The sequence below is a fragment of the Martes martes genome, assembly GCF_963455335.1.
Source record: "Martes martes genome assembly, chromosome: 1".
In the NCBI taxonomy this organism is placed as follows: domain Eukaryota; kingdom Metazoa; phylum Chordata; class Mammalia; order Carnivora; family Mustelidae; genus Martes; species Martes martes.
In genome coordinates, this window is record NC_137888.1 from 58,528,381 (window position 1) to 58,555,159 (window position 26,779).

Here is a 26,779-nt window from a genome sequence, read left to right on the forward strand (position 1 = left end):
TCCTCCTCTCTTTCTGCCTGCCTCTCTGCCTACTTGTAATCTCTCTCTGTCAAATAAATAAATAAAATCTTTAAAGGAAAAAAAAAAACAAAAAACTTAGTTTTATGTGGCATTCCAGGTATTAAACTCTTTGTGCCTAAGACAGAATAGGTCCTTTAGACAATGTCTAGACAAAACCCCTCATTTTACAGACAAGGAAACATGAGGCCTGTGTCACAGCTTAGCTTTGCACAAATCAGAAAAGAAGAAATTAAGAGAAATAGGTCTAGAAGGCAGATCTCCGATGTTCTTTCTATACCACCATGTGTCTTCACTAAAAATAAAGATATTTTTAGATAACAGATTAATTCAGCACACCATTCTCAGAATTCACAAAGATTTGGGACTCAAGAGATTCCATCACAGTTGAAAACTGAAGGATCCATTAATTTTTAGGCTTGAGGTCTTAGAATTTACAGCAACAGCCAGATCATAAAATGTGCCCCAATTCAAAATGTTTCTTTCAAAACAGTAAGTAAAGTTCTATTGCCAATGAGTGGTATAAGTTAAAGGTGATACTTAAATAAATTCTTTGCTATTTATTAAGACTAAAAAATAAGTCTGATGCAACCATAACTATAGAGGAAACTAGAATGTAAGAAGATGTTTAGAACAGTATTTATTTCTCAAAGGATAACAGAATGAACTACCTAAAGGAAAAAAAAAGCTTTTATTATATAGATTTGGTGAACAAGTAAAATGATTCCTCAAAACAAAGTTCTATGTTAAAAGTTCAATAAAACACAACTCGCCTATAAAATAGACATCAGTTTCAGCACTAAGCAGATTCAACATTACTTGGTTAGCAGAAACAGTAAAAGAATTGTGAGAAAAAAAAATCAGCATTAAGTATGTAGCAATAAAATATTTTAGCTAAATACTGAAAGAAAATTTAATACCCAAGCAATGAGACAAAGTTTACGAATGAAAACCACAAAAACTCATGTTTGATGTAAACAGAGGCAAGACAACAGCAAACACCACAGAGCCCATTGTATAGCCTCAATATAACACAAATATGAGTGAAGGGTAAATGACCATCAGAATCTTTTCCATTCCCTCTCCCACCTCCATTTCTAAATAAAGAGGAACTACAAAGAAATATGAGAAGTGGCAAACTGAGAGGGAAGTTACATCCTCTTATGGGAAGTAGAAATCCCTTTTAAATTTCTAATATAGCCAAAAGAATCAAGATTAAAGTTTAAGATGTTTTCTTATAAATAAGAAAAACCTCCCAGAAAAATATTATTATAAAATATAATAGCTTCAGAATATCTTTAACACTCACCTCTTCTGGGGTGATAACACCTGTTTCCTTAAACTTTGATTCCTAAAGAAAACAAAAAGAACAATGTATTATACTCTTTCACTTTCAAATTAAAAATGTTTGTGGGCAAGTATTTGCCTGGCACCCTTCCAGGCAAAAGAGCACATACAAAAAAAGAATCTATCACTGGTACCTTAATCCCAAAGAATATACAAGTCTAATGAAAGAAACTGACATTAAAATAATTACAATTTGATCATCGCTTTAACAGAGCAAAGCTCTTTGGAAAAACATTAAGCCATACAATGATTTTGTGAAATGACCAAATACCTTTATTTTACAGAACAGTAAAAATGTTTTAAAAATGTTTAGGGACATCTTACTATTCAGCCAACATCTTCAACATCTCATTTCAATTGAGTAACATTGGAAACCAAATCTAAGAGTCATAAATCATTTAATCCTTTCCCATTATTATCTCCAGGATATTGATACAATATTTTCTCGTCTAAAGCAAAGATGCTATTTACCAGATGTTTCTAATTTTTAAATTAAATGTAAGATTTTGTAGTACAGGCTACAAAAATGGAAGGATTCATTGATGATTATTCATTCAACAAGTATTTACCAAATAACCATTATATGCCAGGGACTATTTGAAGTAATGGGGATATAGGAGTGGATAAAATAGACCAAACTCTTCCTTGTCCTCATAAGGAGTTTAAACTCTAGTGGAGTGAGGAAATCCAAATGAAAACTGCAAGGAAAAAAATGAGGCAGCAAGGAAACTAGCCAGGGGTGGAGGAGAGAGATGGCTATTTAAATTAGGACGGTGGGGCGCCTGGGTAGCTCAGTTGGTTAGGTGGTCAGCTCTTGCTTTCTGCTCAGGTCATGATCTCAGGGTCCTGGGATGGAGCCCCAAGGCATGGCAGGCTCCATGCTCAGGGGGGAGTCTGCTTAAGGATTCTCTGTATTCCTCTCCTTCTGCTCCCCTTCTTCACACATACAGGCACTCTCTCTCTAAAATAAATAATCTTTAAAAAAAAAATAGGGGTGCCTGGGTGGCTCAGTCGGTTAAGCATCTAACTCTTGGTTTCAGCTCAGGTCTGATCTCAGGATCATGAAATCAAGCCCTGCATTGGGCTTCATGTTGGGTGTGGAATCTGCTTGAGTTTCTTTCTCCCTCCCTCCTCCCACCTCTCTAAAACTAAAAAAAAAACAAAACAAAAACAAAAACTAAAACAAATAAATAAATAGGTTGGTTGAGAAAACAAAGGTTTCACTGATAGGTGACTACTGAGCAGTGACCTTAAAATGAACAAGCCAGAAGGCTGTAAAAGAGCATTTTAGGCAGATAGTGCAGCGAATACAAAAACCTGAGGCAAGAGAGTATTTAATGGAGTAAAAAAGAGGTCAGACTGGCTCAAGCAAAAGTGAGCAAGGAATGAAGTAGCAGTTGAGATAAGGACCTCTACCAATTAAGTAGAGGCTTGAATATCATGTAAGGACTTTGGTTTTTACTGTGCCATGACTTTTCTTAAATTTCTACTTGCTAAGTCATTGTTTCTTTCCAAAGGATTTAGTTTTTCCTCCTTGCTTCTTATGTCTAGTAGGAAAATACAAGGATTCTCTCTCTAAACAGGGACGGGAAAGGAAATGGTCAATAATTCTGCTTTCCTTATTACTGAAAATACATACTGATAAGTATATACTGACAAGCTAACACTTTTCAGTTTGGAGAGTAAGTAAAATGATTACTCAAAACATAATCCTGTTATAAGTTCAATAAAATACAACTGGCTAGTAAAACAAGTTTGTTTGTTTTTAAAGATTTTATTCATTTATTTATTTGACAGAGAGTGAGACACACACACACACACACACACAGAGCATGGGCGCACGCGCAAAAGCAGGGGGAGCTGCAGGCAGAGGGAGAGGAAGAAGCAGACTCCCTGCTGAGCAGACAGACAGACTTGGGGCTCCATCCCAGGACCCTGGGATCATGACCTGAGGGGAAGGCAGACACTTAACCGATTGAGCCACCCATGCGCACCTAAAACATTAGCGTAATATTTAATTTGGGAATTTTTTTTTTACTCTTCTCTCTGAAACTAAAGAGTTTAACAATCGTGTATTATTTGAATGCTGAATATCTAGGAAGACATGTTTCTGAAAAGTGACATGCAAAAGAATCATTTGATTCAAACATCAAAATTATTTTCAATTTCAAAGTTGACTAATATTAAACACAACGAATTTCACAGTAAAAAAATATATAAGCATAGCAAGAACTGGAATTTTCATTTATAAACTTTCCCTTTTTTTGTTTTAAACTTGGCCCAACAAGGTATCATTTTAAAATCAGTCTTAGAAATAAATATAAAAAAATACACGACTAATTATTTCCCTTTGTCATGGAAAGGGAGCAAAGTAAAACTATCCACTATTCTTCTTAGCATACTAAAATAACTTTTTATAAATAGGACCAACCACATCCAAGGATATTTCATCCCCACAGTTAAGATCTGTAAAATTTTCATTGAAAGCTGAAAAAACAAATAAAAGCACTTAAGCAAGAACTCCTTATTCATGTATTCTCATTGCTCACTTATCAGAAAGGAAAAAGTTACAATGACTAAAAACTTGAATGTACTTCTAGAAGTTTATCTCTGAAAATTAAAGTCACTGTTAAAACAGCTAATCTATTACAACTTTTACTTTAAAAACGCTGTATGATTGACAAAAGAAACCAAAAAAACCGAGTAAATATATCTAGGATAATACTGCTTATTATCAATCAAGTCCAGGATTTACAAATAGTTTTTCGGCTATTTTAAAAACTCGGAAAGGGAAGCTTTGCCTGTTAGCTGGGTTAGCTGACAGAGATAATGTTGCCATTCACCTTGTTCCTCTGAAATCTAAGAGGGGACCTCAGTCACAACTTACTTTTTCAAGCTCCTAATTATTATAATATTACAATTATTATATTATGAGACTTTCTATGAAATTTGAGAGCAAACAGTGACATGTCATTTTAGTACCAAATTCTGATTTCGTTTTTAAAAAGGTAAGCAAAACCCTTGTTTAAAAAGTTTAAAAGGCTTTCCAATGTTAAGATTTAACGTTCTGAAATCCACTTAGCGGCCGACCACCTTCCAACTTGACGTACCCAGATGCGCCGGGTTCTGACGGGTGGCGACAGCAATGCGCACACAACGTCGCTCCAAGTTTACCTGAGGAGCCCGAAAACCTAGAGAACAGCTGGGTAAGACCTCAGTGGGGCTGCACCCTTTTCTGTGTCCCTCCCTTACTACCTTCCTACACTTTTCCCCGCCGGAAAACACGGTGTCCCTTCCGGTGCCGGGTCCTCAATCCCTGCGGAGTTGAGCGTGTACCTGACAGCCCCTGGCAAGCCCGGCCTGGCTTACCTTGAGGACCGGGGTCAGGTACTCAGCCACTTCCAGTGCTTTTCCCTTCACCGTGTTAATCACATTCTGCATCCTGGGGCCGGAGAAGCGGCCGGCCCCGCGACGGGGCGGGAAGGGCGGCCGGGGAAGGGACCAGGAGTCAGAAAAAAGCCCCGCTGCAGCCGACCCGCATCGGCACCCGGCCGGCGGCACCCGAAGGGACGGGACAAGACGGGACGCGACGGGACGGACTGGACGAGGGGGAGGGGCGGCCGGCGCCAATCGCGAGGGCAGGGCGCGCGCTGCTCGCCACCCAGGCAGTGGGCGGCGGACCGGGCCTAGGTGTCACCTGGCCGCAAGAAAGGACAGCAGGGACCAGGCGAGAGTTAGGGGGAGAGGCGGGCGCACGCGCACCCTTCTCCTTCTCGGGAGCTGTCTTCTCCCCCAGGCTTCACTCGCGCCCCTTCCGGCTTCCCCTTCTCTCTCTCGCCGTAGCACCGCCGCCACCTGGGCCTCACGTGACTCAGGACTCTCCCGACACGTGACGCGAGAAAGGGCGCGCTGGGGCGGGCTTAGGCCGCTTCTTCCCTCCTTCCGGAAGCGTAACACTGACCGCGCCTGCGCAATGGGTATCAGGTCCGCTCTTTCCCAGTCGGGACGTTATTGGGCTTTTTGTTCCGGAATAGGAGGCTCGGGGGCAGAGGCTTTTTCTCCTCTCTTTCCTTCCTATAGCTTCCCCAACTATGGACCCTAAAAGCTGCTGCTTCTGCGGAGCTACACATTTACTGCCTCAGCTCTAGGATGTGCGCTCCCCCACTAAAAGCCCTTCGAACCGACAGAGGTAACCTCGCCTAGCTGGCAAACAAGTGCGCGTGCGTTTGAGGGGAGGGCGCGCGCCGCTCGAGATTCCTACTGCGCATGTGTTACAAGGAGGCTTCTCCCCCCCAACCCCACCCCACCCCGCCACCCCTATTCCCTGACTGTAGAGGGAAACCTGCTTTCCTCGTGTAGGGGAGGTACCTCTTTGACCTCTACGCTTGCGCGCAGGTGGGCTGTTCGTGTTGATGTCTCAAGCCTGCTTGTCCCCAACGTCCCAGGCCCTGTGCACCATCCCTGCGGTAGGAGGCTTTGAAGAAGTTACCGAGCCTAGAGTTCAGTTTCCTCGACAAACCCAAAGACGACCTTACAGGCATTGATTTCTAAGTTCTTTTACCTTTTTAGCACTGGTCCAAGTACAAATTCACAGCACTGTTTCGAATATTTCCATTTGGCTCATTATTGTAACGAAATATTTCCCAGCAAGCCCTTTTCCCACTTTCTAGAGAAGAGCTGCTTACTGAGGAGAACAATAGAAATCTGAAATTATCTTCTTCTAGAGCAAAGTTGCTAATAGGAATGGAAGTTAAATTGCTTTTTGCAAAATTCTCCAGTCCCAAAATGTCAGTTGCTTTTGGCAGCATTTATAGTAATTTATAATCTGGCATTTATAATCCGGCACTACCTTTTCTTTCTTTCTTTTTTTTTTTTTTTAGAGATTTTACTTATTAATGGCGGGGGGGGGGGGAGAAAGACAGTGAGGAGTGGGAGTGGGAGAGGGAGAAGCAGGCTTCCCGCACAGCGGGGAGCCTGATGCAGAACTGGATTCCAGGACCCTGGGATCATGACCTGAGCCGAAGGCAGATGCTTAAGGACTGCACCCAGGCACCCCTGCCTTTTCTGTCTTCTAGAATTTCCTGTCCTATCAAATTCTGACTCTTTCATTTTTTTCCCCATAGTTTCTCTTCTCAATTTTCTTGGTTTTGATATAACTGTAGCCAGACATTTACCTACTTTCTGTTATTCACTAATCAGTGGTATTTCTGCTATGCTTTATCTGCGTGCAGCGTTGCTCACGAATATGTTCTTTTCTTTAAGACAATTAAAAAACAGTGGAATGGAAAGCAAGTGCTGTGGTCATCCCATGTTCTGCTCCTTGTCAACCATGTATACATTCCTGCTAGGCACCATATTCATTGCTTTAAGCTCAAGTCGAATCCTGCTGGTAAAATATTCAGCCAATGAAGGTAAGTTAAGAATATATGGAGCACTTGTAGCTAATTACACATTACATCTCCTGTTTTTGGTCTCCTTGTGTGTAAAATAGAGATCATATACTTTCAAGTACTCTGCTTCATGTAAACAATAAAGTATGTTTAAATTTGATTCTGTAACCTTTCATTCCTTAGCAAGAAAAATGTTTGATGTTGGGTGAAATTTGGATTAATCAAGTATAGTGTTGAACCCTTTAGAGAACAGATCATAACATCTGACTGTTGCTTTAATCAACAGTTATCTGAGTCTGTAGTGGTATGTGTAATTATAACTTAGTTCGAAATAGGAGCATATATTTGGTCACTTCGCATTTGTGAGGTACTGTCTTAATTACTATACCAGTGTGGTAGTAGAGATTATTAGCTTTGAAATTTTTAGCTCAAGAAGTCTTCTGGGTTTTTTTGTTTTGTTTTGTTTTTTTGCAGGGTTTTTTGTTTGTTTGGTGTTTTTTTTTTTGAGAGAGAGCTTGTATGTGCACAGTGTGGGGGAGGAGGCAGAGAGAGGGGGAAAGAGACTCTTAAGTGGTCTCCATGTGTGGTGCAGAGCCCAATGCAGGGCTTGATCTCAAGACCCTGAGATCATGAGCTGAGCTGAAATGAAGAGTCAGACACTTAACCAACTGAACTGCCCAGGTGCCCCTTCTGTTTGTTTTAATGTAGTAATTTGTATTTATTTATTTATTTAAAGATTTTATTTATTTATTTGACAGAGAGAGAGGGATCACAAGTAGACAGAGAGGCAGGCAGAGAGAGGAGGGAAGCAGGTTCCCTGCCGAGCAGAGAGCCCGATGCAGGACTCGATCCAAGGACCCTGAGATCATGACCTGAGCCCAAGGCAGAGGCTTAACCCACTGAGCCACCCAGGCGCCCCTAGTAATTTGTATTTATATACACAATTTAATTCTACAAAGCTATATTGACAACCTTTCACTAGTTATTGAGGACGCATAAAGTCATGACATCACGACCCTTAATGGTTTGCTTGTGGAGTCCAGTGTGTATATAAATCTTTGCTTTGGTTAACATTTATCTCTTGGGCACTTAGGCCAAGTATTAAGTAGCAGTGTTCAAAGTGTGTAAAACATAGACATTCTCAAAAACTGGGTTTATTAGGAGAGCTTTCCATGTGCAAGATCATGAAAGTACGGTAGGATACGTGCAGTTCTATACCAAAGATGCAGGGATAGTTTAGATTAGGAAGTGATATATTCTCTCTGGGAGAGGATCATACAGAGTGCAGAGGGATCAGGGAACACTCCCTGATAAGGTAAACTTAATCCATAAGAGGACTGGTGGACATGGGTGTTTAAAACAGAAGCACCAATCCATAAAAATGAATAGACACATTAAAAAAAAAAAAAGCAGGATGAATTGTGAGAACACGTACTTCAGAATTACTGAGCAAAAAGTTTAAAGACTTGGAGGAGGGGGCAAGGGGTACTTAACCAGAGGGGAATGTTATGATCTGATACTTAAGGACTTCATATGCCATGCTAAGGAGCTGGGACTTTGACTTTATTCTCTAGGTCCTAGAGTCTGGAGGATAGGGAATGCCTGAGGGATTATAAACAAAAGGAGAGAGACTGTTATGGTAGCTGGATAGAGAATGGACTTGGGAAGAGACTGGAAGCAGAGTAGCCAGTTGGGGTTATTGCAAATTCAAACCACAGATGAAGTCTAACCAAGATTTTGGAGGTAATAATAAAGAGAGGAGAGATTCATAAAATATTCTAAACATAGAAAAGACAGGGCTCAGAGAATACTGAATGTGGAGACTAAAGAACATGAAATACTGTATAGCCCAGATGTTTCTGGTTTGGGGTGCTAAATAGGTTGATGGTGTTCTCAGCTCAGATGGAAGCTATTAGTAGGAAGAAGCAGACTGGACAGAATTCAGAAAGATTATGGAGTTTTAGTTTCAGTTCCATGAGGCCAGGAGCTATGTCCTTGTTCACTGCAGAATATTGCAATATTCTGCAGTGAACAAGGACATAGCACATCACATATGTGAAGGAAATACCAATTAAATTTATAAATAGGAGGTAGTTATTTATGTGGATATGTTTAGTGAGCATTAAATGTTCCAGAATACAGATTTGGAGACATTAATATTAAATTGACATTCAAAACCATAGGAGCAGAGGGCTTTTCAGGGTGAGCATGCAGAAGGAGAAAATCAGAGCTAAGGCTAGAATTACAAGGAATGCCAACATTTAAGAGCCATGTTGACGCTCAGTTGTTAAGAAAGAATCATTAGAGAAATAAGGAAATTGAATGCACATGACTTACAGAAGGGAAGGAAATGATTTGGAGATGAAGGAAATGGTATCACTATAATAAGATAGGGATTAAAGCATGCCCTTTGGAATTAGCAGTTAGAAGATGTTTGATAATCTGAGAGACTAGGTAGTTTGAATAATGTGATAGGATCAGAAACCAGATTGCTTGGGAATAAGACCTGAATGGAAAGTGGCTAAAATGGAGATAATGAATATTGATGCTATTTTAGGGAAAGAGGAGAAAGTATGGTGCAGGGGTAGGATCTTACATTTTGTTTTTTTTTTGGATGGGACAGTTTGAGCATACTTACAGGCCAAAGGGAGGAGGCCAGTTAATAGAAGACATAGGAAAATACTTATTGGAGCAAAGTTCCTGAAGAGAAAGGAAAGTTTTAAAGGAGAGAACAGGTCATACTGGGATCATGGCCCCTTTCTTTGTACTAAAAGGAGTCCAGTAAGGTTGGATGTAGTGTAAATAAGGTGTATGAGTGAGGGCAGAAGGCAAGTGCAAGGAGGCCAAATGTGATGCTGAGTCACAGTTGTGGATTTACCATGACAGAAATATAATTTAAAAATAAATAAAAGCCAAAGTGAGTTCTAGAGCAGTGGCAAGAATTTGAGTGTTGTAATCTAAAGGCCTCTCCCCAGTTCTTGTGTGTGCATGTTTGCTTGTGTGTATCATAGTGATCAGTGCAAAGTATCGCTAGCAGATAGTAGAGTGTGATTTCAAACTTTACGCTCAGAAAAGGGAGGCGAAGTTTTAATTAGGCTTTGAAGGATTAAGAAAGTTTAACAGGCAAGTACTAAATTCAGGTGAACATTTATTAAGTGCAGAATACTGTTACCTGCCAGTTACATGAAGATGACTAATGTGGGCCCTTTCCAATAAGAAGTTTACATTCTAAGGTAAGACATACACAGAAGTAACTAATACCATGAAACAAGTACTGTTATGAAGGTTTATAGGTAGTGCAGCAGGATCCGAGATGAATAAAGAATTGACTATGGTTAGGTTGAGAAGGTCAAGGGAAACCACAGAAAAAAGCAAAAAGATGTTTTGGATAGAAAGAATGTTGAGCTGGCATTTTTCTTCTGTACTTGGCCAGTTTTGGTTTTTCATATAATGACCAAGGGAAACAAGCAAATGTTTCAAAAGGGGAGAAAATTCAATCCTTAAAATAGTACCTAATAAGGTTTATGTTTGTCCTTGGCAAAATTGTACAGCAAGTTGTTTGTCAGCATTTAGAATAGACAGAGGTAACAGCTAAGACCAAGGCATACTAACCTAACCTCATTACCTAATTAAATTGACTTAGAAGTTAAGATACATCTTCCCAATTCATCAGTGGGTTTGGATTATGTCAGATATTTCCTTCCAGCCCTAGAGGTAGCCAGAGCCCTGGGCAGTTGCCTCTTGGCTCTAATAGCTTCCTTCTTTTACCCCAATGTACTGTTTATCCCAGAGTGCCAAACAAATACTGTTTTCTATACGTGCCATGATGCTAAACAGAGGGGAATGCTGTAAGGGAATATCACAGACAGTGTACCTTGATTCTAGCAAGGCAGACAAATTACACAAGAGGAACCATGAGCTGGGTCCTAATTCACAGGTCAATCTATAGCTTTCGATGAGTCAAGCCCTGAATGCTAATTAGTGGTCAGTTTAGAAGCCCATCTTTAATGCCGTATCCCGAAGCCACCTTTGCCGACAGCCTTAACCTCCTCCACATATTTATCAGCAACTTGGATGAAAACATCAGAAGGCTGTTTATCAGACTCAAGAATAATAAAACACTGAGTGCAGTAGGGATAGCTAATACATTAGATGAATGGATTGAAAAATCCAAGAGAGAACAAAGCCAACTGGATGAAGTTTAATATAACCAGTATTAAAATCCAACTTTTAAGTTTAAAAATAGCTATACATTATTAACTGTATATAACCATTATGTAGAACAAAATTTGTAGTTAAAAAAATGTCTGTTACATTTCAGAAAACAAGTATGATTATCTTCCAACTACCGTGAACGTGTGCTCAGAGTTGGTGAAGCTGGTTTTCTGCGTGCTTGTGTCATTCTGGGTTGTAAAGAAAGGTGAGTCTTGAAGTGGTACTCTATACGTGTTAAAAATCACAGAGTCAAAACACTTCAGAACCAGAAGGAACATTTGATGTCATTTAGTCTAGCCCACTAATTTTGTATATGAGGACACTAATATACAAACTTAAGTATGATTACCCATGTTTTGCAAGTGAAGAAACAGGCTCAAGGAGAAAACGTTATGTGTGGTGAGTAGGAGGGGGCAGGGCCAGGACTCCAGCCCATGTTTGCCTCATGTCTTGGCCATCACTCTGCCTTGTTACTTGTTCCTTCGTTGGGTCACACAGTGAGTCAGTTTTTATTCAAATTCAGGGTTTTCTAAATCACTGCTGTCTGATTTGGTACATAGTATATTGCCAAAACAGTCCCCATTTTCTACAGGGGAGGTGGTATAGTGGATTGAGTCAGAGAGACTGTATTCTGGGTCAGATTATTTTAACTTCTCTGACTTCCAGTTTCATGAATTATCGAGCAGAGATACTCATTCCTTCCTCACATCTGAAGCAGCTGGCCTTCTGTGGCTCTGTGGCTCTTTGTATGTATTAGGTATTAATTCTCCACCTTAGTTCCCCAGTTCTTGAGCCTTATGACTCTGTTCTTTGATCTGCCATGACATGTGAGGTAAACGTAGAATTTAAAGTATTAAAGATCTTTTCCAGGAAGATTTCTTTTTATTCTTAAAAGTTTCAATTTGTGCAAAGTTTCTAGTTGTTGGAATACATTTCTTATTCTCATGAAATTTATGCGTTATTTACAGGGCTTATACTTAAATTGTTTTCTATTTTTGCATGTTATTTTACATTCTTTTGTTATGGTGCCTTCCTAAGTTTTTGGAGATCTGGCGATGGGATCATTACTCATATGAGGATTAGTAAAATTTAATTTTCTCTACTCCTCTATTATAAATTTTCACCTGGTATCTTTTTTTTCTGATCCCCCCTGGGGGAAAAATAATCCCAGCATAAATGCCAGATTTTTTTTTTCTATATTCTCACATCTTGCTCTCTCTCGACTTTAGGCTCTCATAATAGCAAGAGAAACCTTAAGTATCCTGAGATGTTTCAAGTTAACAGGAATTAGGTATTCCTAAGGGTGTTGCTGATTGTCAGTGATGGTGGTTGGTGGGTTGAAGAAAGAGAGATAATTCTGAAATCCTATATTGCCTTTGATTTCTTAAGGCTAATAGTCACTGATGAAAGCAAGTTCATAAAGCCTCTTTCAAAGAATTGTATCAGTAATCAAATACAACTTACTTTGTCTAAAAATATAGGCATTCTCATCAAGATCCTTTGTTTATTACTGTCTTTCTTTCTTTTGAAGATCATCAAAGTAGAAACTTGAGATGTGCTCCCTGGAAGGAATTCTCTAATTTCATGAAGTGGTCCATTCCTGCCTTTCTTTATTTCCTGGATAATTTGATCGTCTTCTATGTTATTTCCTACCTTCAGCCTGTAAGTAAATATGATAGAAAATAGCGTTGGAAAAATACAGAGAAATGAATCCCAGAACTAATATATTTTTTTTTTATCATTTTCATTGTCAGTGTTAGTTTCTCTTTGCCCCCAGTGGTTTTCCTGAGATTGGACCTGAATCATCTGAATATGGAATTACCAATCTGCCTGCCACATTCTCTCACTCTTAAAGATTGCTGTAGAAAGCTGTGCTGACTAGCAGGAGTTGCTCCCTGGCCAGTGAATGTGTAGCCATCTCTCTGTGTGTAACCTTAGTCTGCCTGTTTGCTGAGCCATCCTGTGGTCACCAACCTCTGTTAACTTCAGCATTCACTCTCTCCAAACAGATTTCCATGACTGACTCAGAAAATCATGTGCTCAGAGCCCTATTCTTTCCTATATCTGCTTTATTGTACTATATGCATTGTTTTTATGATCTTTTTTTTTTTTTCCTATTAGTCCTATCATTTAACCAACAAGTTCTTTAAGGGTAGAAAATACATTCTCCCAGCTATAAATGCTATCTACAACTAATCATACTAGGAATGTTTCTCATCTCTCTTGGCATCCTCCTTGCCAACTGAGAAATCCATTTGTAATTGGGATTATAATTTGGTCTTCTGCTTTTACTTTTACAAACTAAGTTTGGGGCATGTGTATATTTTCCCATAATATTTTATAAAATGAAGATTTCTATTGCCATTGTTGCTAAAATGTGTTTTAAGTTTCTTAAATAAAATATTCAGGCATTTTGATGATAAATAGGATTTTTATTGGCACTCGTTCTCTATGTAAAGCCTCTTAAATATAGCCAAATCAGTTTGAGAGTGGGACAAGGAGAGATCAGTAGAGCACTAAGTAGAAAACAAGAATTTGATTCTTTTGCACAATTTAGAAGCTGTTTAGTTAGGCAACCCCCAACTACTGTGTCAGTTGCGCATCTGTGAAATAGAGTAACGTTACCATACCAACTCTAAGGTTGGCAGGAACCTGGGCCAGGTGATCCCCTGAAATTCCTTTCAGCTGCGTCATCCGTGTCATTAGCAACTGTTTTGAATGCTAGAATGTGTTCTGTCTTATATTCTTCCAGTTTGTTTTTCAGATCTAAGAATTCTCGTACCCAACAACATAATTATTTGCATCAATGAGTACATAGTATTGTATTTTATTGAGCTTAGCTTTAAACTTATATCCCTTTTCTCTGTCCTCAATATGAAAGCAAGATTGCAGCTTCCTTGTTCTTCTAGTTTATTGCTTTGCTCTTCCTTCCTGATTGTGCACAACCACAGATACTACAAAATCAGTCACATGGCATATTCTGTATATTGCTGTGCCCCAAGTCTAGTTGGAAAGAATTAAATAGAGATGCATGGAAGTTTTGGGGCAAAGAGCTCTGGTGTTTTGTTTATTCTGTGCTCTTGCATGGAAAGCAGTTTCAGAATTCATCAGGGCAGCCAGGTGCTTGGTTAGGGATCTGCACCATAACTGTAATAAATCAGAGCCACTGCCTATTCCCTCTTACCAGCCACTTACTTTCCTCAGCAGCTCTTACTCTTCTCCTACCAGGGGTTCATAAACATCGTCTCCAGAGGACACTGAGAAATCCTTAAAACAGCGCTTCCCATAAAAAATTCAGTAGAAAAACAACAATATTGTATTTTTGCATTTATTTTATTAGATTTTTTTAATTAATTTTTTATTGGTTTTTATTGGATTTATTCTTATTTCTTTAATTCACCTACATGTTAGCTGTGTTAGCTGGTTATATAAGACTACTGAAAAATACTCCTTGGAGTTCAGTCATCCTAAACTGACAGCAAGGAAAAAAGCAGAGTGAAGTAAACAAGTAAGATTTGTTTTTAAAAGTCGTTAATATTGTCAGATCCAGTCATGGGGAGCAATGATGAAATTTCATACTTTCTGAACCAAAATATATACATGTTCAGATTAATATTCTTGTCTGTGAAATATGACTGAATTCATGAGAAGAGACTTTTATGAAATCTGGCTAACGCATTTCTAAGTGTTGAGAACAATGTGAATAAATGAAAGGACTGTCAAATATGAGTTTGGTATTGAATCACTAGTCCTGAGTCACTGCAGTTCAGCCAGGAGAACTGACTGAATTCTTAGAATAGTAAAGATGCTTAAAAACCTATACTTCAATTTTCTTACTGTATAAAGGGGCCTAACAGTACATGCCTTACCTCTACCCTTGGAAATAGTGTAAAAAGTCTCTAAAGAATTTGAAGAGCTTGAAAAACTGTGCTTCATAGGCAAGGTAGCTGTTATTTCTAGACCTGAACATTCAGAGTTTCTAAGCATTTCCAGATCTGCATATACAGATTGTTTACAGAGGCATTTGCTGAATTTAAGCATGTTTTCAAAGCCTATGCAATAATTTGGTCATATCTGCATACATTTAACAACCAATAAAAATGGAATTTAATCCTCTAGTGAAATAGCTGCCCTAATAACCCCTCAGGTTTTTAACCAAAAAGCTTTTTTTGTCAGGTGAACCAGCAAGCTGGGAGATTTCTGAGGTCACTACTTTGTTTGGATTGTAACTCTATCTTCTCCTTCTTTCTAGGCCATGGCTGTTATCTTCTCAAATTTTAGCATTATAACAACAGCTCTTCTATTCAGGATAGTGCTGAAGTAAGTAACTTGCTCTGAAAGCATATATCATACTTTAAATGGCATGGCCTTATTTCAGATGATACACCCAGAGCACTGAGCCCTCTGAATCCCAGGGCCGGGATTTTATTCCTAACTGGCTTTGTGTTTTGGACAAATTGTTTAGCCATCCAAAAAGCAGCTCCAGTGCTGCTGGCCCATCTAAATCTTTGCAACTAGATATATGAAAAGTTTTTTCTTAGCATCTCAAAAAAAAAAAAAAAAGATAATTGACCAGCTTATTTTAATTTTTAATGCCAAATTAAAGAATTCATGAGTTTTTTTTTTCCCCCCAGAATCTCTGTACTTTACTAGGGAACCAAGAAGTTCCTAAATATTGTTAATGCATTTGTTATTTGTAGTTTCAAGAGGATGAAGAGTGGCAAATTCCTTATTAAACTGCTTGAAACAAGTACATGATTTAAGCTCTAATTGGCAGAGGATTTGCATGAGGAATCTAGTCAAAATTACAATTAATGATAGATTTTTAAACTTTGAAAAATGCTGTCACCAGTGTTTCCTTTCTCCAGGAAGACCTTTGAATAAAATAAACATTTGTAAGTAAACAGGCTCTGCTGCCGAGCAAAGGCCAGACTGTTCTAAGGTATAATGGGATCTGGGTATTAACTCCAGTTTGTTACTTGATGATGATAAAAATAAAATTAACTTCTTGTTATATTTGTCGTGATTTTCTTTTTTATTTTGCATTCACTTCCCCTTTTAATTTCTTATTTCTCAATGTGCCATGTCATAGTATGTGCTTTCATAATTTACGTGTACAACAGGGTGAGTGGCTTAGTACATAGGCACTCAGTAAATATTTGTTGAATCCGTGGTGGGTTCAGTACATTAATTATATGGAGTTCTTGAAAGACTTTCTATTACCCTGAGGAAAACATTCAATTTAACAGTTCATGTAAGAGATAAGGAAAAAGAACATGAACATTACATTTCGTCCAGGTTAAAAGTTAGAGTGCACTGAAATTTGCTTTTGCATCAGGTTCTTCATTTTGTTTATGAATTTTGACAATAATTTAACTAGCAAGTTAAAGAATGCTAATTCCAAAAATGTTTTGAAGTCTTTAAAATCAACATAAAAGTTACTTTATAAAAGTTGACTTCTAGGATAAAAAGTTGACTTCTGAGAAATTATATATAAACAGTAATATCTTCATATTGATTTCTGGAGTAAAATTGGAGGTGCATGTCCACAGAGGAATAAATTGTTTCTGCTACATAATAAAGGTTCATTATTTGGTAAGGGAGTCTCACAAAGGGTCTCAAAAACACATTTTTTTTTTAAGTGAAAATTTTTTTTCCTGTGAAATGACATTTATGGGTACACATGGTATTATACTTACATAATACAATACATAGGTATTGTGTCAAAATTACATCAAGTTAAAATTGAATTTGCCAACACAAAAATATATAAAATATATATTGCCAGGCTTGGAATTGGCCCATAGCTCTAGTTGTGCCCTTAAATGTGTATAGTATTTTTTAAATTTTTGTTTGTTCATCTTTTTTAATTTACTCCAAAGCATGAGCTGTGGTGCAGAGGTCGAGCTGAGGGACCACTCAGAAAGGCCATATCCAGGGCTGGCCTGACTGGTTTGTAGGCAACAGGGCAGGGTAGGCTTTTAGCTAGACAGTGAGAAGATAACCCAGTAAGGACTCCTTAGGGCCGAGGGCTGGTCCAAGGGCCAAGCTGAGGGCCTTTCCCCTATCTAGGCTTACCCCCACAACAATCCCAGGAGGGGTTACTGTCCCTCCTCATCAGTAGAGTCATCCCAAGCTGAGTCTGAGCCCACAGCACAGAGCTACAAGGCATTTTATAGCATTTAGGTGGCTTTGACCAGAGGGGAGGGAGCATGGGGACGGCAGGGTTAGAGGCAGAGAGACCAACCCAAGGTGAACTGCCCCTGTCAGGGGTGGAGAGAGAGCTAGCACATGGGCAGAGATGGCCCTCTTAAAGTTTTAAGCACTTAACTATTTGTATTAAGAAAGTTAACTCTTAGTGTAACCAAATCTAACTCAATTACACTGTAAACATAAAATGTCTGCTTTTAATACTATTAATTATAACATTATGCTGTTGCTAGTTTTAATAATAACTAATGTTATGAACTAAAGTTCCAAAAAACTTTTTCACTAATTTTACCTCTTAATATTCAGAGCAGTAATATTCTTAGACATGTATTTGCTTTGTTGTTAGTATCCCTCTGTTTTGAATCCTTCAAGGTTAATTAAGCAGACAATGAAATCACTGTGTTTGTATTATTTTTGCAGGCACTAACTTAGCTCCTGGAGGGGGTTTTAATTTGACTGATTCACAAATCAGCACTGAAGCTACTCTTAATATTGCTAAAAGAATATATCCACTACTGTCTTTATGAGAATGTCTTCCAAGTACTGTATTATTTATTACATTTTTCTTTTTTAAAATTGTGTATTATTTATTACATTTTAAGTCAATTTTGTTCTATTTTGATCTTTTTGTCATTGGTGGCATATGTCATTTGGTTTTCCGTATCCAGTCTACTCTTTGTGAACCATTTAATGTTCTTTTGCCATTCGTTAGCAATAAAATTTTGACCCAGGAGTAGCAGCTTGAGTCTTACTACATATTCTTAATGTGTTTGCCATAAATAGCTCATTTTACATTTAGAATTTTTAAAATTTAAATTCAGTTAATTAACATATAGTGCATTATTAGTTTCGGAGGTAGAGTTCAAGTTGTATATAACACCCAGTGCTCATTATATCCCGTACTCTTCTTAATGTCCATTACCCTGTTAAGCCATCCCCCCAGCCCCCTACATTTAGAATATTAAAACTGTTGTCTTATACTTGACTCTAGCAGAGCCATCAAATACCTTTCTCATACAGATAAAGAGTATAAAGCTACACAGGTAGGAAAAAAAGAAGTCCAGTGACTAATGCAAGAATTAGTTGGAAGTATTTGAAAGTGGTAGAAAGAAAAATACCACCAATCAAATACCTTACTGGATGTTCTAGAGAAACCCCATGTGAATGTGTAGATTGGTTTTTCGAAGTGTAGCCACTGGTCCACAGTGGAAACTGGTGGCAGACATTATGCCTCAGAGCCTTACTGGTTTGCTCTTAAGGCTTGGCAAATTTGTATTATCTTGTTTAATTAGATTTTAGGAAATAGTAGTTTCAACTTGAACATAGAGATCTGGGGACAAAAGATAACCAAACAAGCACTTTTATCTAAAAAATGTGTATAAATTTCTCTGATATCTTCAAAAGGAAGCTGTTGAGAAAAAAACAATCAGTGAAAAACATTTTGACACATGAGGGTGTCTTAGAAGAAAAAAAGTGCCCCTCACTGGTACAAGCATTTCTTCAAAATCATTCACTTGATAATTTCTTTTTTATAATTTCCTGTTATAAATATGCCACTGGTCACTTTCTGTGTAACTAAGAAATGTTTTACGTACAATTTTTTTTAAAGTCCTGTGAGTCTTTCCACTTAATTTTATTTTCATGTTCTGCTCTGTTTTACTACCATAAAGTATGGTAGAAACACTCTTATCTGACCCAATTTGGACTTCATTGTTATTAGGAAAACTCAAAGTGGTGAATCATTTTAAAAAACCCATACTTTAAACAGCTTAAGACATGTAAATGTCCATTCACCAGTGTTTTGAAGAGCTCAGGCCTTTCCTTTGAAATGTGTGGGATTTGCTGATGAGAGGTTTTTTTTGGCTTTGTTCTTGAAGCTACATTCATTATGCATCATGCTTGCTTTCTTTTTTTTTTTTTTTTTTTTCAAATTGTTAGTTAGCATAGACTGTAGCTGCTGCCTCATTTTTTTTTCTTTTCTTTTTTTTTTTTTAAGATTTTATTTATTTATTTGACAGAGAGAGATCACAAGTAGACAGAGAGGCAGGCAGAGAGAGAGAGAGGGAGGCAGGCTCCCTGCTGAGCAGAGAGCCCGACGCGGGACTCGATCCCAGGACCCTGAGATCATGACCTGAGCCGAAGGCAGCAGCTTAACCCACTGAGCCACCCAGGTGCCCCCATGCTTGCTTTCTGATTTTAGTTTCTTAGAGTTCTTAAAAATACCTTTAAAGTAGATTTTTGTAGATTTTTGTTATTTCTTTCCTAATCTTATAATTAGCTCCTCTGTACCCAGTTTGAGTAATTTGCCTTTAATTAATCTTCCATAGCTTTCAACTTTTCATAAAAACAGCAACCCTTTTCTTTTGCTCATAATTTGTCATTTATGTAATCATAAAATATCTAATTACAATAATGAAGTCACCTGGCAAAAACACAGTTAGGAACAGAGACTCTTTGTGAGCAAGAGTTCATTTGGAAGCAGAAGCCCTCAGGTAGAGTGTCCTTCTAGCGGTAAGCGTTCAGCTCTGATCAGCAATCCGAATGATTTGTTTACTGGGGCAGTGGAGAGATCAGTTAGGTGAGTTTCTACTGTTGTATTCATGAAACTGTGAGAAGCAAACTCGTGCACAGTCATTTATAAGAGCACCTATCCTCAGCTGACTTTATGGGATAATTTATTTAGCTTTATTTTCTTTGCTGAAAATCTACCATTTCCAGCCTAACCCCTTAATAACATTTACCTTCTAGAACATTACCTTGAATGAGCAATTTTGCAGTGGTACCGATTAACTTGTTTAAGGGTTTGTTTAATTAGGTTCTTTTTTTCTCAGTGTCAGTGGAAAATCTATAGCTGTTGGAATTGAAAACTTGTAAAGGAATTATAGATTATATTATATAGAATTAAAATATATATTTGCCTTGATGTTTAATAATCGGTTACATAATGATTTTTATAAATTGGACATATACTTTTCATCTGTCTTTTCTGTGTCCAATCAATTTACTTTCTACCACTTACTGTGTACCATCTACACCTTTAGAAATTTATGTGATTAGTACACAGTTTCTGACTTTGTGGTTTAGGGCTATGCTAGAGTCATAACTGAGTGCTAGATCTGGATATTTAAAAGTACATACATGAGAAGACATGATAGTGTGCACATGTGTGCTGCTATCTAGGCTGGTCTGTGCACCTGTCAGTTTCAATTCATGAAGCTCTAAGGAAGCATTGGTGAAATCAGACACCTCTTCCTATATATGCACCTTGGGAATTCATTATACTTGAACATTGTACTTAAGAGGCTCATAGGTCCAAAAGGAAGACATTCAAACGGGGGCTCAGATCCCTTCCTCTCCCTTCTTTCCTTTCCTTCTTCTTCTCCTCCCTTCCCCTCCACTCCCTCCCTCCCTTTCTTTCTTTCTTTCAAGATTTTATTTATTTGAGAGAGAGAGAAAGGGAGAGCACACAGTGAGAGGGAGAAGCAGGCTCCTGCTGCATAGAGAGCCGGATGCAGGACCAGATTCCAGGACCCCAGGACCAGATCACAACCTGAGCCTAAGGCAGCCATTTAACTGACTGAGTCACACAGGCTCTCCACCTTCCTTGCTCTTTCATAAATATATGACCTTAGGGAAGTCTGTTAACCTCTTAGAGCACTGTTTCCTTCCTTACAAGAGAAACTGACCCATAGTAGGTGTCCCGTAAATGCTCCAAAGTTCTTATAAATTCCATTTCTTACCTGTTGCTTTACACTTCTTCATTTGCTTATATGTCTGTGTGTGTGCATGTGTGCATGTGTGTTCCCTCTTCATCTAACTAATTGATCTTTAAATTTGAAGATTTTGTTCCCCTTCAGATCTCCGTATCTACCCCAACCTGAATCAGCTGCCCCTCGCCTTAGTCAACATTGTACATTCTTTTTTTTTTTTTTTTAAAGCTTTTTTATTTAATTTGACAGACAGAGATCACAAGTAGGCAGAGAGGCAGGCAGAGAGAGAGGAAGGGAAGCAGGCTCGCCACTGAGCAGAGAGCCCGATGCGGGACTCGATCCCAGGACCCCGGGACCACGACCCGAGCCAAAGGCAGAGGCTCCAACCCACTGAGCCACCCAGGCTCCCCAACATTGTACATTCTTATTGCCTTTGTATAGTCTCCTCCCTCTCCCTGGATATATCTGCAAATGCCATTTGACATGGCAAATGTCAGTTTATTTTTCATCTTTCACCTCGAGTGTCATTTTTTCTTTGAAACAATATCTGACTCCACTTACAGACTCAAGGTTTCCTTCCTTATTGTGCCCCAGTTCTGTGTATCACTTGTCACACATTATGTTTTGCATTGTCTAGTTTCAAGGCTCTTCCCTTATTAAAGTGTAAATTCCTTGGAAATGGAGATCAAGTTGTATCTCCCAGGCTCATAGTAGCCTGGCACACAGTAGCTGCTTATTTAAATGTTGAACTGAAAGAATCCACAAAATAGATTGACAATAAAGCATGTCTTCTTTCCTTTTTAATGTTCTCTCTTTTTTTTTTAATTAACATGTAATGTATTATTTGTTTCAGGGGTACACGTTTGTGATTTCAGTCTTTTTTTTTAAAAGATTTTATTTATTTATTTGACAGAGATCACAAGTAGGCAGAGAGGCAGGCAGAGAGAGAGAGGAAGAAGCAAGCTCTCCGTTGAGCAGAGAGCCCGACGTGGGGCTCGATCCCAGGACCCTGAGATCATGACCTGAGCCGAAGGCAGAAGCTTAACCCACTAGGCCACCCAGGCGCCCCGTGATTCCAGTCTTAATTCACAGTGCTCACCATAGCACATACTCTTCCCAATGTCCATCACCCAGCCATCCCATCCTCCGACTCCCCTCCACTCCAGCAACCTCAGTTTATTTCCTGAGTTGAGGAGTCTCATGGTTTGTCTCCTTCTCTGGTTTCATCTTGTTTCATTTTGTTTCCCTTCCCCTATGATTCCTCTGTCTTGTTTCTCAAATTCCTCATGTCAGTGAGATCATGTGATACTGTCTTTCTCTGATTGACTTACTTCACTTAGTATAATACCCTCTAGTTCCATCTACATCATTGCAAATGGGAAGATTTTGTGGGTTTTGATGGCTGCATAGTATTCCATTGTGTGCGTGCGTGTGTGTGTGTGTGTGTGTGTGTGTGTGTGTGTGTACACCTACATAAACACCACATCTTCTTTATCCATTCATCTGTTGATGGACATCTGGGCTCTTTCCATAGTTTGGCATTGCTGTTATAAACATTGGGGAACATGTGCCCCTTCAGATCACTACATTTGTATCTTTGGGGTAAATACCCTCTAGTGCAATTGCTGGGTCATAGAGTAGCTCTATTTTCATACAAGTTTGTGGTTAGGCAAAATAAGTAAAGAAATAAAGCATTGTTAAGACTTTGTAAACTGAGACTACTAAATTTTTTTTTCCTTACTGTCCCAAACAGTAGTTTACTATAAAATTTTTTATGATTAGGCCACAGATCTAGGAGCAGGCTCCCTCCTTAAATCTTTTTTGGGTCATGAACACCTTTGAAATTTAACAGTTTTGAAGGGTCTCGTGTGATTGGTGTGGGCAGGGCCGAGAATTCACCTATATAGAAGATTCCTACTGCAAGGATTCACGGATTTCTAACGCTCCAAATTGAGGTGTGTGGAAATCAGGTTGAGACTCTCTGCCATACTTCATAGCAAAGTAAAAAAATCATTGTTACAAAGGTCTGATCAGTTCTGGAGGTAAAAAGATTTAGTTAAATATAAAGTTAAAAGGAAACTTAACAATGAGAAATGACTGGCATTAAGGGACAATCTATTACAAAGTGAATAAAAATACCACACTTAAGATGCAGAGACACCAACAGGTTTCCTTTGAACTTGAATTGGGAATGATTGCAAAAACTGGGCACAGTTTATTCTACCCAGTACTTAAGTGTCTGCGTTTTCAGTAGGAACAGTCACTATGGGAAAGGAGTTGGGGGGGAGCAGTAGTAAAATCTCATTTTTCCTCTGAACAGGAGGCATCTAAACTGGATACAATGGGCTTCCCTCCTGATTCTGTTCTTGTCTATTGTGGCCCTCACTGCTGGGACTGAAACTTCACAGCGTAACCTGCCGGGACATGGATTTCATCACGATGCCTTCTTCAGCCCATCCAATGCCTGCCTCCTTTTCGGAAGCGAGTGCCTCAGCACAGGCAACTGCACAGCAAAGGCTTGGACTTTCCCTGAAGCTAAGTGGAACACCACAGCCATGGTTTTCAGTCACATCCATCTCGGCCTGGGCCATGTGCTTATTATAGTCCAGTGTTTTATTTCTTCAATGGCCAATATCTATAATGAAAAGATACTGAAGGAAGGGAACCAGCTGTCTGAAAGCATCTTCATACAGAACAGCAAACTCTATTTCTTTGGCATTCTTTTTAACGGACTGACGCTGGGCCTTCAGAGCAGTAACCGTGATCAGATTAAGAACTGCGGGGTCTTCTATGGCCACAATGTGTTTTCAGTTGCTCTTATTTTTGTGACTGCATTCCAGGGTCTCTCGGTGGCTTTTATTCTCAAGTTCCTGGATAACATGTTCCACGTCTTGATGGCCCAGGTCACCACTGTCATCATCACAACAGTGTCTGTCCTGGTCTTTGACTTCAGGCCCTCCCTGCAGTTTTTCTTAGAAGCACCCTCAGTTCTTCTCTCCATATTTATTTACAAAGCCAGCAAGCCTCCAGGTCTGGAGTACACATCTAGGCAAGAAAGAGTCCGGGATCTAAGCGGCAGTCTCTGGGAGCGCTCCAGTGGGGTAAGTTTGTCAGGATGCTGCCTTTTGCCTGTTCTTCCCAAATTCAGCACATGGTTATACAAGAAAAGAAATTGGTCACTGCTCATTTTTCAAGGGGATGTTTTGGATTTCTGTGACTTTTAAAAATTATTCAATAAACGTTCACTGGACTTAAGTGTGCAAGGGCTCGTGAGAATGCTGTAGGGGTCAAGAAAAAGCATAAATCACAGTCTTGAGGACTTCATGTGTTAGTTGTATCTTAGAATGTTCTAGTGCCACAGAGCTGGGAGATGTGCCACAGGTTATCTTCTCCAGTCTTTCTAGGTTGGCAAATGAATAAACAGACTCAGACTAAGTGGATTATAGATAGTACATAAAAAAAAACTATACTAAACCCATGAGGTGTGACTCCTAGTCCATAAGAAAAGTTGGTGTTTGACATGAGTTACATCTTGTTAAATCTAAGTAGAAGTCCTGGCTCCTTGATTTTCCCTGCATTACTCATGAACCTCAATGTGCCAGAAGGGCAGGCCTTATCTTGTTACGGTGATTTTCAAAAGGATCTTCATAAGTAAGAGAAAAATATCTTCTAGTATTCTGCCAGTTGCTTATAATTCCTCTAGGAAGATCTGTCAGTCATGGTATTAGCAGATTAATAATGGTCTTTTGGAGATTCAAGTCAGGAGTTAAGTATATGTTTAAAAGATGAAATAAACTCCTACTAGCTTTAAATTTACAGTTTTCATGAACACACAAAATATTAAATACTTCACAAAATGAACATTTTACTCTCTGGGAAAATAATCTCTTGCCTATTAGTTTGTGGTGGAGCTTTCATCAGTATAATGTCTCTGAAGTAGTGACATAACAGACTCTTAAGATGAAAAAATTAGAAGGGTGGGTCCCAAATGCCCTGACCTCAGCCAGAGTACAGTTTCAAAAGTCCTGTATTCTTTTCCAATGGTCTGATAACACTGCTTGCCTTACTTTTTAGGTAAAAAAATTACCGATTTTAGGTAAGGGCTTAGTTCATACTTATTTCTCCAACCACTAGTTATTTCCCTTCAAGACCAGCAGAGGGTGCTCCATACTGCGTCCCGGTTGTTAGTTTTGAAATTCAAGTACTGAGATGCTGGTAGATTTTTTGTGATCTCATTATGTGTCTAAAATTAGCTTTCTAAGAACATAAGTATTTATCTAATTTCATTTGACTAGATTATAGTCATAGTTTAATGAAATAAACTCCTTAGTAATCATTACAAATGCTACATTTCTAGTATTTTAAGAAATTACTGATTTCGTATTTCCTTTTAGGATGGAGAAGAACTGGAAAGACTTACCAAACCGAAAAGTGATATTGAGTCAGATGAAGATACTTTCTAATTGGTATCCAAATGACTGGCAGCTCTCAAAAACCTTATTTTTGCATTTTCAGCATGTGTCATATTTATCTTTTCACTTTGATAAACAAGAACATTTCTAAAGCATAATACTCTTTGCATATATCTAACCACTCCCTAAACAGTTCCATCCAAGGCTTAGAGTACCCAAAGGCTAAAATGTTCTAAGGAACTGACATGGGAGTATTAGTATGGAGACTGCATTAATGGAACTTGGTAAGTCGACAAGACACATTCCCAAGTTGTTTTCCTTGTCTTGCAGGGTTCCAAAAAACTTAATAATCATGTTGGCTATACCGTATAAATACACAAATAGTGATCAGTTTGCCATATATTAATAATTATGTAATTCCATTCTGCATGCTAAAGTCTTCCTGTATGTATTATTATAAATATCACCTGGGTTGTCCCTTGAATTTTGAAGCCCTGGAAATACTCACTTTGCAGTTAAAAAGCAATGTGACTCTTTCTAAAAAGTTTGGTGGAAGGACTTTACCATCTGGACCAACACTGATTTGAGTTTGTAGTTTGTACCAAATGTTTTTCGAAAGAAGCAATTTTTCAGAAACAAAATGTTAGAATTTTTATTTTTAGAAATTTGTAGGGAATTTGAATTTAGTGATTATCTTTTGATGTTTTTCTACACAAATAAGCTTCAGTTTACATAAAAGTTCCCAATTATCACAATTCTCACTTGGATTTTAAATCATTTTAAAGAAGCCACGGTGGATTTTTTTCCTCCTTAGTTTGGCCTCATTACTCTTGGATTATTAGATTTTAGAGAACCAGTGAGCCATTTCATTGTATTAGTTATTAATTATAACTTATATAACTTGTTATATTTATTACTGTCATACCCTATACATAGGAATTGAGACATTGACTTCAGAATCATAACAGACTATCAGTAAGACTGATGCCTGAGAGTTCCTTTTAAAAGGGTTACTTTGCAAACAAATGACTTTCACTGAAATGTGAATGGTATTACTCTGAAACAAGGAAACATCTTAATAAATAAAGTACATTATTACACACTACAGTAATAATATTGACAGTACAAGTGCATGATATTTTTTGAGGTATTTTTGCATGCAGCTAATTAAATGTGGGGTAGAGAAGTCAGGTGATAGATAATTTAAAAGTGAGGAAACGGAAGTGACTTGCCCAAGGTCATGCAGCTGGATGGTGATAGGACAAGCCTAGCTCATAGGCCTGCATGTTTACAGAGCACTACACTGTAGATGTGAACTTTGGGTGTCATTTTCATGCAGTCTGTACATCTCTTCTTTCTCCTAATTTTCATGCAATGAACATGTGATAATACTGTGAATAATCCATCTGTGATATCTGGAATAATATGGCAGGCAAGAATTGGTGGAAATGTATAAATAAATTAATTATTAAACCTG

General features: G+C 38.4%; 2 protein-coding genes across 5 annotated transcripts in view; one reads left to right on the forward strand and one right to left on the reverse strand.

The window, feature by feature from the left end:
- Positions 1 to 5,405, reverse strand: part of ATG3 (autophagy related 3) — a 27,249-nt gene extending 21,844 nt beyond the window's left edge. The window contains exons 1-2 of one of the 3 annotated variants that reach the window (XM_080815101.1): positions 4,735 to 5,405; positions 1,328 to 1,369 (exon numbers count right to left, since the gene is read on the reverse strand). In XM_080815101.1, coding sequence (XP_080671227.1) covers positions 1,328 to 1,369; positions 4,735 to 4,806 — 114 coding nt within the window. In that variant the 5' untranslated portion in view covers positions 4,807 to 5,405. Of the gene's footprint in view, positions 1 to 1,327; positions 1,370 to 4,475; positions 4,651 to 4,734 lie in introns of those variants that run through there. The other 2 variants (XM_080815103.1, XM_080815102.1) reach the window with 2 other exon arrangements.
- On the forward strand, positions 5,334 to 26,779 carry SLC35A5 (solute carrier family 35 member A5). Of its 2 annotated transcripts, XM_080815082.1 has the most exons (7): positions 5,334 to 5,554; positions 6,628 to 6,776; positions 11,077 to 11,175; positions 12,502 to 12,632; positions 15,223 to 15,290; positions 23,211 to 23,991; positions 25,285 to 26,779. In XM_080815082.1, the coding sequence occupies exons 2-7, from the start codon at positions 6,647 to 6,649 to the stop codon at positions 25,351 to 25,353; spliced, it is 1,278 nt and encodes a 425-aa protein (XP_080671208.1). In that variant the 5' UTR covers positions 5,334 to 5,554; positions 6,628 to 6,646; the 3' UTR covers positions 25,354 to 26,779. The 2 variants fall into 2 exon arrangements, with proteins under 2 accessions (XP_080671208.1, XP_080671207.1); XM_080815081.1 differs by lacking the exon at positions 25,285 to 26,779 and having other exon boundaries at positions 23,211 to 24,123.

Excerpts from the sequence above, each read along its gene's own strand:
- SLC35A5 (XM_080815081.1), top strand. The coding sequence starts at position 6,647 with ATGGAAAGCAAGTGCTGTGGTCATCCCATGTTCTGCTCCTTGTCAACC. Across the intron at positions 11,176-12,501 it reads ATTCTGGGTTGTAAAGAAAG|ATCATCAAAGTAGAAACTTG; the intron begins GTGAGTCTTGAA and ends TTTCTTTTGAAG. Across the intron at positions 15,291-23,210 it reads CTATTCAGGATAGTGCTGAA|GAGGCATCTAAACTGGATAC; the intron begins GTAAGTAACTTG and ends TCCTCTGAACAG.